Genomic DNA, 15,324 nt, shown 5'->3' with positions numbered 1-15,324 from the left:
TCTGTTGAAGACTATTTTTTTCTTATTGAATAGTTTTGGCACCTTTGTTGTAAATCAATTGGCCATAAATGGATGGATTTATTTCTGGACTCTCAATTCTATTCCATGAATCTATATGCCTGTCCTATGCCATCACCATACTGTCTTACAACATTGGGAAGAGTGAGTCTTCCTGCTTTGTTCTTTTTCAAGATTGCTTTGGCTATTCATGCAATTCCATATGAATTTTATTTTTTATTTTTATTTTATTTATTCATTTTTAGAGAGGAGAGAGAGAGAGGAGAGAGAGACAGAGAGAGAGAAGGGGGGAGGAGCTGGAAGCATCAACTCCCATATATGCCTTGACCAGGCAAGCCCAAGGTTTCGAACTGGTGACCTCAGCATTTCCAGGTCGACGCTTTATCCACTGCACCACCACAGGTCAGGCTCCATATGAATTTTAGAATCAGCTTTTCCATTTCTGTAAAAACAAAAAAAGTCCATTGAGATTTAACCTTTTGATTTTCTTTTTTTTTTTTTAGATTTTATTTATTGATTTTAGAGAGAGGAGAGAGAAAGAGGGGAAGAAGTGGGAAGCATCAACTTGTAGTAGTTGCTTCCTGTATGCACCTTGACCTGGCAAGCCTGGGGCTTCAAACCAGTGACCTCAGCATTCCAAGTTGAAGCTTTATGCACTGCACCACCACAGGTCAGGCATAACTTTTTTATCCTTTCTCTTTCTTTCTTTCTTTCTTTCTTTCTTTCTTTCTTTCTTTCTTTCTTTCTTTCTTTCTTTCTTTCTTTCTTTTTCCTTCCTTGCTTCCTTCCTTCCTTCCTTCCTTCCTTCCTTCCTTCCTTCCTTCCTTCCTTCCTTCTTTCTCTCTTTCTCTTTTTCTCTCTTTCTTTCTTTTTTTTGAGGACGGCAGAGAGAAAGAGGAACATTGAGCTGTTCCTGTATGTGCCCTGACAGAGGAATTCAACTGGCAAGCTCTGCGCTCCAGGACGAGGTTGCAACCAACAAAGCTATCCAGCCAGGGCTTGCTTGCTTATTTATTTATTTATTTATTTATTTATTTATTTATTTATTTATTTAAATAGAGACAGAGAGAGGAAGGAAGGGTGATGGGAGGGGGAAGGGAAGCATTCATTTCCTGTTCTACACAGTCATGCATTTACTGGTTGCTTCCTGAGTGTACCCTGATTGTGATCAAACCTGCAACCTTGCTGTTTTGGTTGGAAGATCTTAATCAACTGAACTAACCGGCCACGGCAACTTTTTGCTATTTAAATCATGTTAATAGATTGCTTATTCAAAATTTTAATTAAGCTCTGGCCAGTTCATTTAGTGGTAGAGTGTCAGCCCAGCGTGTGGATGTCCCAGGTTTGTCCCCAGTCAGGGCACACAGGAGAAGCACCCAACTGTTTTCTCTCCCCTTCTCCCCCGCCCCCCTTTGCCTTTCCTCCTCTCACTTAATAAAAAAAAAAAAGTTTTTAAATTAATAAGTTGCCTGACCTGTGGTGGCGCAGTGGATAAAGCGTCGACCTGGAAATGCTGAGGTAGCCGGTTCAAAACCCTGGGCTTGCCTGGTCAAGGCACATATGGGAGTTGATGCTTCCAGCTCCTCCCCCCTGTCTCTCTCTCCTCTCTCTCTGTCTCTCTCTCTCCCTCTCTCTCTCCTCTCTAAAATGAATAAATAAAATTAATTAATTAATTAATAAGTTTTTTAAAATCAGAAATTTGGCTGGTCTTCCTTAAAGGTTATTCCCAGAATTACCCTGCCTTCGGGCTCTCTACTCTAGATTCTCTTTGTGCAAAGTAAAGAGAACATTCTACCACCCCTTGCCCTTCTTTCTTTTGTTATCAGACCTTTAGAAAGTTCTTATAATCTTATCTTTTTTCCTCTTGGTACCATGTTAATCAAATACAACTAACCTTCCTTGCCTCTTTTCTCAAATCCCTTTATCTGTTCTAGCTTTCTTTCTTCTCATTCTTACTCGCTGACTTTCGCTCCTTACTTAGAGCCTCTGACCCACTTCCCTTTTATAGAATTCAAGATTATAAAAGCTACAAAAGGCCCTGGCCGGTTGGCTGAGTGGTAGAGCGTTGGCCTGGCGTGCAGGGGTCTTGGGTTCAATTCCTGGCCAGGGCACACAGGAGAAGCGCCCATCTGCTTCTTCACCCCTCCCCCTCTCCTTCCTCTCTGTCTCTCTCTTCCCCTCCCACAGCCAAGGTTCCATTGGAGCAAAGTTGGCCTGGGCGCTGAGGATGGCTCTGTGGCCTCTGCCTCAGGCACTAGAATGGCTCTGGTCGCAACAGAGCAATGCCCCAGATGGGCAGAGCATCGCCCCCTGGTGGGCGTGCCGGGTGGATCCTGGTCGGGCGCATGCGGGAGCCTGACTGCCTCCCTGTTTCCAACTTCAGAAAAATACAAAAAAACAAACAAAAAAACCCACCAAAAACAAAAAGCTACAAAAGTTGTCAGATTATTCAACATCCTCACTTTACACATGTGGAAACTAAGGTTCAGAGTGAAAGTCATTCCTGTCACATAGCCAGAGAGTGACTGAGGCAGGACCAGAATCTTTTTTATTTTTTTTAATTTTTAATTTTTATTTTTTTCTGAAGCTGGAAACGGGGACAGTCAGACAGACTCCCACATGCGCCCGACCAGGATCCACCCGGCACGCCCACCAGGGGGCGACGCTCTGCCCACCAGGGGGCAATACTCTGCCCCTCCAGGGCGTCGCTCTGTTGCGACCAGAGCCACTCTAGCGCCTGGGGCAGAGGCCAAGGAGCCATCCCCAGCACCCGGACCATCTTTGCTCCAATGGAGCCTTGGCTGCAGGAGGGGAAGAGAGAGACAGAGAGGAAGGAGAGGGGGAGGGGTGGAGAAGCAGATGGGTGCTTCTCCTGTGTGCCCTGGCCGGGAATTTAACCCGGGACTTCTGCATGCCAGGCCGACGCTCTACCACTGAGCCAACCGGCCAGGGCCAGGACCAGAATCTTGCTTGTTTCTTGTTTGGTTCTATTTCCAATATGGCTTGGAATCTTGGAGAATAGACCTGTATGTAGACCTTGTCTCTAGGCCCAGTCCCTAAGCTCTTGGTTAGGCTATATTACCCACCCAGGCCTTTAGAAGTCTGCACACAGCAGGAATGGGTCTTTTCCAAGGTCCCTACCATGGCTGGTTACTTGCTCCTTCCTGCCATTTTGAAGAAATTGCTGACTTCACAGGGGGAAGTGAAACTTTGAAAAGAGATAAAGAGTTGGGGTAGAGTTTTTTTGTTTGTTTTGTTTTTTCCATTGATTTGAGAGAGTGAGAGAAAGAAGCATCAATTCATTGTTCCACTTAGTTGTTCCATTTAGCTGTGCACTCATTGGTCGCTTCTCTGTGTGCCCCGACTGGGGACTGAACCTGTGACCTTGGTGCACCAGGACGACATTCTATCCACTGAGCGATCCAGCCAGGCCCTAGGGTAGCGGGTTTTTTTTGTTGTTTGTTTGTTTGTTTGTTTTACAAAGACAGAGAGTGAGTCAGAGAGAGGGATAGACAGGGACAGACAGACAGGAACGGAGAGAGATGAGAAGCATCAATCATTAGTTTTTCATTGCACGTTGCAACACCTTAGTTGTTCATTGATTGCTTTTTCATATGTGCCTTGACCGCGGGCCTTCAGCAGACTGAGTAACCCTGTGCTCGAGCCAGAGACCTTGGGTTCAAGCTGGTGGGCTTTTGGTCAAACCAGATGAGCCCGTGCTCAAGCTGGCGACCTCGGGGTCTTGAACCTGGGTCCTCTGCATCCCAGTCCGATGCTCTATCCACTGCGCCACCACCTGGTCAGGCGTTTTGAGAGAGACAACCACAAGTTAAGTTTAGAGGACTGAGAGCTTAGGGGGGTCCTCCCTAATGATCCATATGTCTCCTTTTATGTCCTATTACAGACCATGGTGGCTTTGTCAGTGGTCCTTGTTTTCCTGCTGGTTCTGAGCAGAAGTAAGAGTGAATTGGACACCAAGATCTCATCCTTAGGGGAGGCCACAGAATGGGGGGATCCTGATCTGTCCATGCTGGGATCCTGCCAGCCAGCCCCTTCCTGCCAGAAGTGTATCCTCTCACATCCAAGCTGTGCATGGTGCAAGCAACTGGTAAAGATGGGCCTGTGGCCTTTGAACCACGTGGAGGTGTATATGGAGCCTGGATATGGCTGTATGAGTGTGTGGGCACAACTGTGATTTTTCTGGGTGCACTCTTCAGCCCTTTGTGTGACTGAGTTTGTGTACATAGGACTCTGGTGTGTGATTGCATGTTTGTGTGCATAAACACGCACGAAAGACTCCTGTGCATGTATGTTTATGTCTGTATTTATATTTGTGTGTATATGGACAAGATTTATGACTATGAATTTGGAAGAAGTATGTTCTTATTGAAATTCACACTTGTGTATATAGGTGGAGGTATATATGTACATATGTGAGAAAGTTTGTCAGCTTTGTCTGCTATAACAAAATACCATAGACGGGGTGGCTTAAACAACAGGAATTTATTTCTCACAGTTCTGGAGGCTGGAAAGTCCAAGGCCTGGGTGTCAGCAGATTTGGTTCCTGGCAAGAGCTCTCTTCCTGGTTTACAGATGGGCTTCAGATAAGCTCTCTTGTGTCTCTTCTTATAACAGCACTAATCCCATCATGAGATTTCTACTCTCATGACCTCATCTAACCCTCATTTCTTCTCAGAGGCCCTATCTCCAACTACCATCACATTGGGGGTTAATCCAGAGCAGAAAGTGTGTGGCCGAGTTTTTTGAGTCTGTGTTGGGGGGCGGCGGGGATATGTTCCTAGGTATCTATCAGCCTGTGACTAGGAAGGTAGAAAGAAGGGTGTGTTTCTTTCTTGTCAGAGCCCACTTCCTATAGCACCCTCTCTTCTCTTCCCTTATCTCACTCCCTCTTTTTCCCAACCACCTACCCTTCCCCTTCCCCTAGGGCTACAGACAGGGAAGGGGTTGGAAACCTGTGGGTTTGGGCAAGAGGCGTGAGCTACTTAGTGGCCAAGAGGGATGCTGGGGAGTGGGTGTCTCTCTGGCTGGTGAAACAAGGCTGTTCTTTGTTTATGCCTTAAAGAGACAGGACTTATAGAGTGGTAGAGCATGATGCGTGCCTGAGATGGGGGTGGAGCAGAACATTCACAGAAAAATGGAGTTAGATGAGATATGAGTTGAGGGCAAACTCACTAGGAGGCAGAGCTACAGAGGTTGAGCAGGCCCAGGAGAAAGGCACATAGTGAATCTGAGAGGATCAAAAGGGAAGACAGCTTACAGGAGGCAGAGAGCGGAGGGGTCAGGTGAGGGCTCTTGGGACAGTCTGTGTATGTCTGCCTCCTCCAATCCCCAGACCAGAGTCAGGCACGCACCTGCTGAGAAGCCACTCTAACCATTTCCTTCCTCTGTGGCTTCCCAGCCAGTCCCAGGGGTTCCAGACATATTGAGAGAAATGGTGTCTCCTCTTCTGTCCCTATCCTTTCCCTTTCTCAGGAACTGTAGGTCTTAGTCTGAACCCCTTCCCATTTTGGCCAGAGCAAGCAGGGAAGGTTGGACTAGGAGGCAGGGCTCCTCCTTTTTTGAGATTCTCAACAGGAAGTCTGTAGCCCTAGGGGAAGGGGAAGGGTAGGTGGTTGGGGAAAAGAGGGAGTGAGATAAGGGAAGAGAAGAGAGGGTGCTATAGGAAGTGGGCTCTGACAAGAAAGAAAGGGTTAGTGGTTCAAGGACAGCTGTGGAAGGAAGGAGAAGGGAGGGAATCAGAGAGGCTCAAGGAGTTGACTGAGAAGGGAGCATTTAAAAATGGCTGGTATTGCAGGCTGGGAGCAGGGTTGAGTGGTCTGCAGGGGGACTAGGGTCCCGACGTGTCTACCCTTGGGTTCAGAACTTCACAGCATCCGGGGAGGCGGAGTTGCGGCGCTGCTCCCGGCGGGAGGAGCTGCTGGCTCGGGGTTGCCCCCCAGAGGAACTGGAGGAACCTCATGGCCAACAGAAGGTGCTACAGGACAAGCCGCTCAGCCAGGGCACCCGGGGAGAGGGGGCCACCCAATTGGCACCGCAGCGGGTGCGGGTCACACTGCGTCCGGGTGAGTGAGGGGCGGCAGAGTGGGGCAGAGGTCTGGGAGCAGATCCGAATGCGCCCTGCTGACCTCCACTGCCCTGCCCCAGGGGAGCCCCAGCAATTCCGTGTCCACTTCCTCCGTGCCGAGGGTTACCCTGTGGACCTGTATTACCTTATGGACCTGAGCTACTCCATGAAAGACGACCTGGAGTTCGTGCGCCAGCTCGGGCATGCTCTGCTGGTGCGACTGCAGGAGGTCACCCATTCTGTGCGCATCGGTGAGCCCAGCGCTGCCCCACCACCTACCAGCCCTCTGCCTCTAATTTTAACCGCCTTAGCCTCTGCCAACGTCCTGGACACTCAAGGGTCCCTCCCGCCATCTCCCAGTTTTTAATAGGCCACAGGTTGCTGGCATCTCTCCCTAAAGACATCCATTCTCTAGATAAGACCTGGAAGGGATTTAAGAGACTGTTCAGTAGGACTACTCATTTTACAGGAAGAGTAATTGAGGCCCAGAGTATGGAGAGACTGGTTCAGATAGCTCCCAGGGGTCAGGCAGTGCCCTAGACTTCCCAACTCAGGATACTGCCCCGATGCCACTGTCTCATGCCCCTGTCTCTTGGAGAAGGTCCCGGGCTGCATATTCTGTGCTTATCTCCTCCTTTGCCTCAATGCTGCTACTACACCCTACACCCCACCTTCCTCCATAGCTTTCAGGAAAATGCTGCCTGACCCCCACTGTGTCCCCCTTTTAATCTCCTCCCTTCTCCATTTACCCGAGCTGGTGGATTCAGCCCTTTGCCCCTGCCAGGTACAGAATCCCTGTCCTCTAGGAACACCTTGTTCCCATTACCTCCTCTAAGATCACCCCTCCACACACTTCCCACACACACCCCTCTACTCCTCCCTTCCTACTCCTCAGCAGGGGCCCTTCCATCCTGCTGCTGCTGTTCAGCGACTTCTGGCATAGCTTTCACACCTCCCCCTCCCAGGCTTTGGTTCTTTTGTGGACAAAACGGTGCTGCCCTTCGTGAGCACAGTGCCCTCCAAGCTTCGCCACCCCTGCCCCACCCGGCTGGAGCGCTGCCAGCCACCCTTCAGCTTTCACCATGTGCTGTCCCTGACTGGGGATGCTGAGGCCTTCGAGCGGGAAGTGGGGCGCCAGAGTGTGTCTGGCAACCTGGACTCACCTGAAGGTGGCTTTGATGCCATTCTGCAGGCTGCACTCTGCCAGGTGAGGAGCTAGGGCAGGGATTTGAATCTGGACTGTTTGGGGCCAAGACTGTCACCTGTGGTTGTGCAGTACATAATTCTAGGGTATGCCATTTGTATTAGTCACTGTAGTTTCCATATTTATTTTGACAATTTCATAGTAAAATATCTTGAGGAAGAGGCATGTTCTTCTAATTCAAAAAAAGGCCTCTACTAGCAGCAACCCTGCTTTGGGGGCTAGGGAAAAGAAGCAGGGTGCTGGAGGTGGGGTATAGACAAACTGACTCAGAAGAAGGCTGGCCAAGTTCTTGGCTTTCTTCTCTGGCTGGGGTGGCTCAAGGGCTGTGCCCCAGTGCACAGCCTACCTCCCATCTCAACCCCAGAAACAGATTGGCTGGAGAAATGTGTCTCGGTTGCTGGTGTTCACTTCAGATGACACATTCCACACAGCCGGGGATGGGAAGTTGGGTGGCATTTTCATGCCCAGCGATGGGCACTGCCACTTGGACAGCAATGGCCTCTACAGTCGCAGCCCAGAGTTTGTGAGTTCCCACCCTTCCCCAACCGCTCTCCATCTGAGTCACACCTCCCCTCCTCCCAGGACCTCACCCCCCCCAGCCTCATTCTCCTTACTGGTGAACACCCTGTTGTCTACCCCACTGCTCAGACTCCCTGGGCCCTCCTCCCCTTGCCATTCCCCCAGAGCTCCTCTAGCTGGTGGAAACCCATTTCCTGAATTTCTTGGGCTAAGGGCATCTTGCGTGTTGTGGAGGACCTGTTGTGCTCACCTTGTTTTGCTTCTTGCTCCAGGACTACCCCTCTGTGGGTCAGGTAGCCCAGGCTCTCTCTGCAGCAAACATCCAGCCCATTTTTGCTGTCACCAGTGCCACACTGCCAGTCTACCAGGTGAGAACTATCTGAATGTCAGGCCCTCCCACCCTGAGCCTCCCTCAAGTCCCTCAAAGACCCATTCTCCTCTTATAGACCCCCAGAAGCCCATTTCTCTGGAGTTGTGACCAACATTTCCCTCAACTCCTCATAATTCAGGAGCTGAGTAAGCTGATCCCTAAGTCTGCAGTGGGGGAGCTGAGTGAGAACTCCAGCAATGTGGTACAGCTCATCATGGACGCTTATAATGTGAGGGGCCAGGGGAGGGGAGAATGGTGAGGGCGGGCATTGGGGCACGGTGGGAAGGGGCCTTCAGGAGGGTGGCAGAACTAAGAGGGAATAATTGCGTTTTGGGTGACTCCACGGCTCCTACCTGCGGTTTTCTTTTTTCTTTTTTTTTTGTATTTTTCTGAAGTTGGAAACAGGGAGGCAGTCAGACAGACTCCTGCATGCGCCTGACCGGGATCCACCCAGCACGCCCACCAGGGGGCGATGCTCTGCCCATCTAGGGCATCGCTCTGTTGCAACCAGAGCCATTCTATCGCCTGAGGCAGAGGCCACAGAGCCACCCTCAGCGCCCGGGCCAACTTTGCTCCAATGGAGCCTTGGCTGCAGGAGGGGAAGAGAGAGACAGAGAGGAAGGAGGGGGGAAGGGGTGGAGAAGCAGATGGGCACTTCTCCTGTGTGCCCTGGCCAGGAATTGAACCTGGGACTCCTGCAACCCAGGCCGACGCTCTACCACTGAGCCAACCGGCCAGGGCCCTACCTGCGGTTTTCATATAACTGTCCTTAATAGTTGATTCACTCAGTCTATCTTACATTCATAAATCTTAAGTATCTCATTTGTGCAGAGAATGGAGCCCAGCTCTGGGCAAGAAAGAAAAGTAATATTCACTGGGCATTTATTACATGTCAAGCACTCTTCTAAGTGCACATACTGGTTGCTATCTTATTTAACCCTACTAAAATCCCTGTTTAATACCTATTTTATAGATGGGGATACAGACACAAGGAACTAAGTGACTTGCCCAATGTCACTCAGATAAAAGATAGAAGGGCTGGATTTGTACCTTAGTCAGTTTGTACATAAAGACTGTAACATCTGGAGCCTGCCTTCATTAAGCTTATAAACAATTCAGATATTCTTCATAGGTATCATAGAATTTTTACAGGTAGAAGGAACCATAAGGATTCCTAAGTGTTTTTTGGGTTTAGGTCTTATCTCTGTAACTTCATTCTAGGCTTCTTGATGACAGGAACCATGTCGTAAAACCATGGTGAGGAAATCTGAGACAATATCAAATTTTCCGGGACAAAGTCTGGGAGAATTGCCCTTTAGACCTCGTTTGTACACAGGTTATATGTCCTGATTTGGGATCTGAAAACACAGCCATTGCATGTTTACAGCACCTGGTCAACCCTGACCCCCAGCAGGCCCTTGCTGTAGCTGCACTGAAAAGCTGTTAGAGGCTTTGGCTCCCAACACTCCCCTCAAGGTTCTCACGGGTCCTTCCTCCAGAGATGCCTCCAGACTAGGCAAAATGGAAGGAGCTCCGAGGTGGGCTGAGGGCAGGGTGCTGGCAGAATTTGGAATGGCTGGAGAGGTCATGAAGTGGTGTCAGAGTCCTGCTTTCATGTGGTTACTCATTCTCTCCCCACAGAGCCTGTCATCCACAGTGACCCTTGAACACTCTCCACTCCCTCCTGGGGTCCACATCTCTTATGAATCTCAGTGTGAGGGTCATGAGAAGAGGGCTGGTGAGGCTGGGGACCGGGGCCAGTGCAACCATGTCCAAATCAACCAGACGGTGAGAGCCAGTTAAGATAGGCAGAAGGAAGTGGGGGTGAGAGTGGGAAATTGAGGCAGGCAGGAAAAGATGGGGGGCAGGCACAGAGAACAATGCAAAGCATGGGGGCAGTCCTTTATCCATCCTTTCTGAAGGGGTTTATTGAGTGGTTTCTTCAAGCATGTTGCTAGGAGATGGATGTTAGCATGACTCTGTCCCTTAATTTATTAAGGAGCAGGGTTCTGGATGATCAATAGGTTTGGGATGTACGTGTGTGCACACGGGCACATGCATGATCTTAACTCTGATTTTTGCCCATCCTATCCTCAGGTGAATTTTTTGGTTACTCTCCAAGCTACCCACTGCCTCCCAGAGCCCCATCTTCTGAGGTTCCGAGCTCTTGGCTTCTCAGAGGAGCTGACTGTAGAGTTGCACACAGTGTGCAATTGTAATTGCAGTGACACACAGCTCCCAGCTCCCCATTGCAGTGATGGCCAGGGTCACCTACAATGTGGTGTGTGCAGGTGAGGGCCTCCTGCTTCCTTTTACCTATGTGGCTCCTCACATATACAGCCTCTGTATTCCTCCGCCTTTGCCTTCCTTCCATCCTTCCACTGGGATTTCTAGACAAGTTCTTCATAGACATCCCTAGACTGCACCCTGAGTTTCATCTCCCTAAGTTTCTCAGATATGCTGAGACCCTCCCTTCCACCAGGACTCCCTCTGCTCTTTTATTCCTTGGTGTTTCACTATAATATACATCCCTTCAGCCACTTGCCTATCTCCAACTCTTGTGAGATCTTGGGTTTAGGATCTTGGGAGACACAGGTCAAGGGATGGTCAAACTCTCTGACCCACCTTTCCTCCTCCCCCTATCTTCCTCTCCCAGCTGTGCCCCGGGCCGCCTGGGTAGATTCTGTGAATGCTCTGAGGCTGAGCTGTCCTCCCCAGATCTGGAATCTGGGTGCCGGGGCCCCAATGGGACAGGGCTGCTGTGTAGCGGGAAGGGACGGTGCCAGTGTGGACGCTGCAGCTGCAGTGGACAGAGCTCTGGGCGCCTGTGCGAGTGTGATGATTCCAGCTGTGAGCGACATGAGGGCATCCTCTGTGGAGGTACCTGGGAATTTTTCGAAGAAGGTTGGGGTCAGAGTGGCTCTCCCAAAGATATTTAGGCTCTGGGACCTTCAAGGCACTAAGGGCAAGTAGAGATTCTGGAGTAAGGGCTGGAGCATGCATCTGGTATATTTGAGAGGGAATTGGATGCACAGGAACAAGTCAGCTATAGGCTGAGATGTTCATTGTGTGAGGGGAGTATGGTTGTCACCTTGTGCATGACTCTGCCTCAGGCTTTGGCCACTGCCAGTGTGGAGTGTGTCACTGTCACAACAACCACACGGGCAGAGCATGCGAGTGCAGTGGGGACATGGATGGCTGTGTCAGTCCTGAAGGAGGGCTTTGCAGTGGGCACGGACACTGCAAATGCAACCGCTGCCACTGCTTGGATGGCTACTATGGTCCCCTTTGTGATCAGTGCCCAGGCTGCAAGACACCATGCGAGAGACACAGGTGAGGCCTCAGGTCTTGCATTTTGGGGGCAGGGGTAGAGTGGGGCTCACTGAGCCACTGCCACCTGCCTTTCTTGCATGTGGTGTGGGTGACAACTGTCTAGTTGGTAACTTATTGTTGTCTACTGGACAGGGGCTGTGCAGAATGTGGGGCCTTTGGAACTGGTCCCCTGGCCACCAATTGCAGCATGGCTTGTGCCCATGCCAATGTGACTTTGGCTTTGGCCCCTATCCTGGATAATGGCTGGTGCAAAGAAAGAACCCTGGACAACCACCTGTTCTTCTTCCTGGTGGAAGAGGAAGCTGGAGGCAGGGTCATGCTGAGAGTGAGACCCCGAGAGAGTAAGTGGGCAGGGATGCATTGGACATGCCAAATGGAGCCCTGGGTAGGCCTCAGATCTCAGGTTGGGCAGGTGAAGATAATGAGGAACCAGGGTAGGGGTTAAAGCAGAGCTGCAGATCCAGGCAAAAATGGAGGTAATGGATCAAGTGGACAAGGCAAGGAACTGGGCACTGAAGATAACCCTGCTGGGTTGCCTTTGTTTTCAATGACAGGTAGGGCTGGGGAGATTGGATGGGGCTGCACACATACTGTGGGCACCTCTTGATCAAGCCCTATGCCCCAGCCCCCAGAAGTCTGTGTTGTTTCACTCCTATAGAGGGAGCAGACCACACCCGGGCCATCGTGCTAGGCTGTGTGGGGGGCATTGTTGCAGTGGGACTGGCACTGGTCCTAGCTTACCGGCTCTCAGTGGAAATCTATGACCGCCGAGAATACAGTCGCTTTGAGAAAGAGCAGCAGCAGCTCAACTGGAAGCAGGTAAGACTGCCTTGTAGTTCACTGGGCTGGGTCTTGCTTTCCTTGGTTAAAACCTTTTTCTTTTTTATTAAAATTTTTTTTCATCTTTTCCAAGTGGGAGAGAAGATGGGAGAGACAGACTCCCACATGCATCCCAACTGGGATCCTCCTAGACACCCATCTGGGGCCAATGCTCTGCCCATCTGGGGCCATGCTTGCAACTGAGCTATTTTTAGCACCTGAGGCAGATGTGCTCAAACCAATTGAGCCATGGGTGCAGGAGGGGTGAGGGTAGGGGGGGAGAGAGAGAGAGAGAGAGAGAGAGAGAGAGAGAGAGAGAGAGAGAAGAGAGAAGGGGGAGGGGGAGGGGTGGAAAAGGAGATGGTTGCTTCTCCTGTGTGCCCTAACTGGGAGTCAAACCTGGGACATGCCAGGCCAACGCTCTACCACTGAGCCAACTAGCCAGCGCTAAAGCCCTCTTTGCTCCTTTTCTCATTCCACCCTCAGTCCTGACTCAATGCCCCCTGCCCCAATCACCTAGGTCCCACCTCTCTGCTAATTTCCACTGGCTCCTGGGATCTGGCTCCTTCTAAGTTGGCTCTTAGGACTAGATAAAGAAGTGCTGGGACTTTCCCTCATCATTCCCAATCTTTTTCCCAGGACAACAATCCTCTCTACAAAAGCGCGATCACGACCACTGTCAATCCCCGCTTTCAAGCAACATGAAACCCCCTTCTCTGAAGGGGGTAAGGATACTCACCTCAAGGTTCTTCTGGCTGGGAGGGTGGTGGGAATCGGGGGTCAGGTAGCAGACTAGTAGGAAACTATAATCGCCACCTACTTCATTCTCAGAGTGACACCCAAGAGGGCTGCCTCCTGCTACAACCTTGCTTCCCTACCTCACAAGGAGTGGGGATTACCCCACCTATGTATATAATAAAGCGCCTTATTTCAGATCACAGGTGTCATTTGCTTTACTCCAAGGCGAAAGCAGGCTATGAAGCCTGGGCTGCCTTTTGCCAATTAAGGGCAAGAACTTCGCAAACTTGCACGTACTAAAGCGCCAGTATGTGGCTGCCTGGGAAGCAGCTGGTGGGCGGGCTAGTGAATTCCCAATTCACTAGCTGAAGGAGCACTAACCACACTTTAAGAAATAACATATATGTTGGTATCAACCCTAATTCTGTCCTGTTCTGCAGGGCTTTTCTTTATCAGAATTGATACCATTTTAATTCCACTTGTTGCTAGCCTATGGAGATGGAGGAGAGGAAAGGGGAAGAGAAAGCATGAACTCATTTTGCACTCAGTTGCTTCTTGTATGAGCCCTGATTGGGGATTGAACTTGTGACCTTGTGCTGGAAAGATGCTCTATCCAGTGAACTACCTGGCCAGGGCTGAGAAAGGGGTTTCGAAGTGACAGTTTATAGGATACTTGAGGTTGTGGGATGGCTGTATTTTTTTGGGGGGGGAGGGGGAATACATAGTCTCCAGTGAAAAAGCTTCCCCAAAGGATAATATGTAGAAAAGCCTCATTTTCTTTTTATTTAAATATCCTAAATATATCAGGAAGGAACAAACACTGCACTTTAATGGTAAAAAGATACAAGTTTGTAACATCTTATAAAAACTACCATTTAAAAATGATTTTGTTCATTTGATATTCCCCCCTCAATAGCAAAATAAGTATATTAAAAAAAAAAAAAAAAAAAAAAAGAGGGCAGACAGGAAGGGTAGGAGGGATTAAGGTAAAAGCCCCAGAGCTACAGCAGAGGCAGAGCATCTGAGGAGAGGGTTAAAAGTTGTGGACATCTGCACCTCATTTAACCCTCCCATCACCAAGCCATGGGGCACAATCAGTAGCTAAGTGATGGCTGTTGGGGGTGGATGGAAAAGACTTGGGGTGCTGGGAAGGGCAGGGCTGGTAGGGCCTGGCACACCAGCTCACCCAGAACTGCTGCTACTCTTTCCTAAGTCCCCAAACTCCACGTCCTGGTCTCTGAGAGCCTATCTCCCTTTCCCTTCACTCCGGACACACCTGAGGCATCTTTCCAGTGCTTGACCCCCTCCCAGTAAGCGAAGGGTGGGGCATTGGGCCCAGGAGCCTTTACAGCACTCTTAGTCTGTGGTTTCCCTGGGGTATAAGTGAGGCTCCTGGGCCCTCTGGGTGCTAAACCTCTCCTTTCACCTTTGCTCCTCTCTCCTTACACATCTATTGCCCCAGAACCTGGACAAATGAACTAACCACCTGCTCCTGAGTCTCCCCCACACCTAATTCTTGGCAGGGATGGTTCTGGTATGGCTCTGCACATCAACTCAGTTTCCTTTTCCCATTTTCTCAAACAGGAAGCTGAGGCCTGTTGGGGGCCAGGGCACATTCTGACCCAAACACACATTCACACATATAGGGGCATTGATCACTCACATGATTCTCTTCACTCCCACTCACCCTAACTCACAACAGTCTAGCTGCACGTGGTAGGGAGTGAGGGCTCCCATTTTCAAAAGTGCTCTTGGGAGGGCAGTTTTCTAAATGTATCCTCCTTCCCAGAATATATTCCCAGAGGTGAATGACAGAAAAATTCCAGCCGGGGCAGAGGATTCTCACAGGAAAAGGGGGATGGCTCACATGCAAAAAGATGCCCTGCTTACAGGGACCACAGTGCCGATCCAAGGATTGAGGTCTAGGTTCTGGACGCAACCAACAGGAGTGCCAGCTTTACTAAAGCTAGAAGAGCAAAAGGCAGCAAATATGTTCCCCAGTCTCTGCAAAGGATCTCAGATGCTGTCAGAGAAAACCTGTAAGTTGCCATGCCTCTTTTCTCCTTCCCTGAAATCCTCACACCTCAGATGTATGCAGGACTGTCTCCAGAATAGGTAACAACCAGGAGCTTATTGCTGCTGTTCCTTACAACTTTCTGGGAAAAGAAAACCACACTTCCTAGAGGCTGCCACCTCAGATCCTCACTAACAGCTTGGTCAGGTCCAGCAAGTCTCATG

The 15,324-nt window shown here is 50.0% G+C and overlaps 1 protein-coding gene and 1 non-coding gene across 3 annotated transcripts; one reads left to right on the top strand and one right to left on the bottom strand.

Annotated features, from left to right (window-relative positions):
• The first annotated feature begins 278 nt into the window (after window positions 1-278).
• ITGB7 (integrin subunit beta 7) lies at window positions 279-15,238 on the top strand. 2 transcript variants are annotated; one of them, XM_066369618.1, is made up of 17 exons: window positions 279-420; window positions 522-688; window positions 3,923-4,126; window positions 5,900-6,101; window positions 6,184-6,354; window positions 7,069-7,310; window positions 7,672-7,830; window positions 8,099-8,194; window positions 8,336-8,425; window positions 9,838-9,984; window positions 10,294-10,487; window positions 10,853-11,076; window positions 11,310-11,529; window positions 11,662-11,870; window positions 12,188-12,348; window positions 12,988-13,073; window positions 13,180-15,238. In XM_066369618.1, the coding sequence occupies exons 3-16, from the start codon at window positions 3,926-3,928 to the stop codon at window positions 13,051-13,053; spliced, it is 2,382 nt and encodes a 793-aa protein (XP_066225715.1). In that variant the 5' UTR covers window positions 279-420; window positions 522-688; window positions 3,923-3,925; the 3' UTR covers window positions 13,054-13,073; window positions 13,180-15,238. The 2 variants fall into 2 exon arrangements, with proteins under 2 accessions (XP_066225715.1, XP_066225714.1); XM_066369617.1 differs by having other exon boundaries at window positions 280-420; window positions 12,988-15,238.
• Window positions 8,862-8,937, bottom strand: TRNAP-GGG (transfer RNA proline (anticodon GGG)). Its single transcript has one exon. It is a non-coding gene; the product is annotated as a tRNA-Pro (tRNA).
• Window positions 15,239-15,324: the final 86 nt, after the last annotated feature.

Source organism: Saccopteryx leptura, chromosome 2 (genome assembly GCF_036850995.1).
Source record: "Saccopteryx leptura isolate mSacLep1 chromosome 2, mSacLep1_pri_phased_curated, whole genome shotgun sequence".
NCBI lineage: Eukaryota > Metazoa > Chordata > Mammalia > Chiroptera > Emballonuridae > Saccopteryx > Saccopteryx leptura.
The sequence above is the reverse complement of the archived record's forward strand: the minus strand, read 5'-3'. Positions and strand labels throughout refer to the sequence as shown.

Bases quoted from the DNA above. Each gene is read 5' to 3' on its own strand.
- ITGB7 (XM_066369618.1), top strand. From the start codon at position 3,926: ATGGTGGCTTTGTCAGTGGTCCTTGTTTTCCTGCTGGTTCTGAGCAGA. The intron at 6,102-6,183 runs GTGAGTGAGGGG...GCCCTGCCCCAG, and splicing joins GCGGGTCACACTGCGTCCGG to GGGAGCCCCAGCAATTCCGT. The intron at 11,077-11,309 runs GTACCTGGGAAT...ACTCTGCCTCAG, and splicing joins TGAGGGCATCCTCTGTGGAG to GCTTTGGCCACTGCCAGTGT.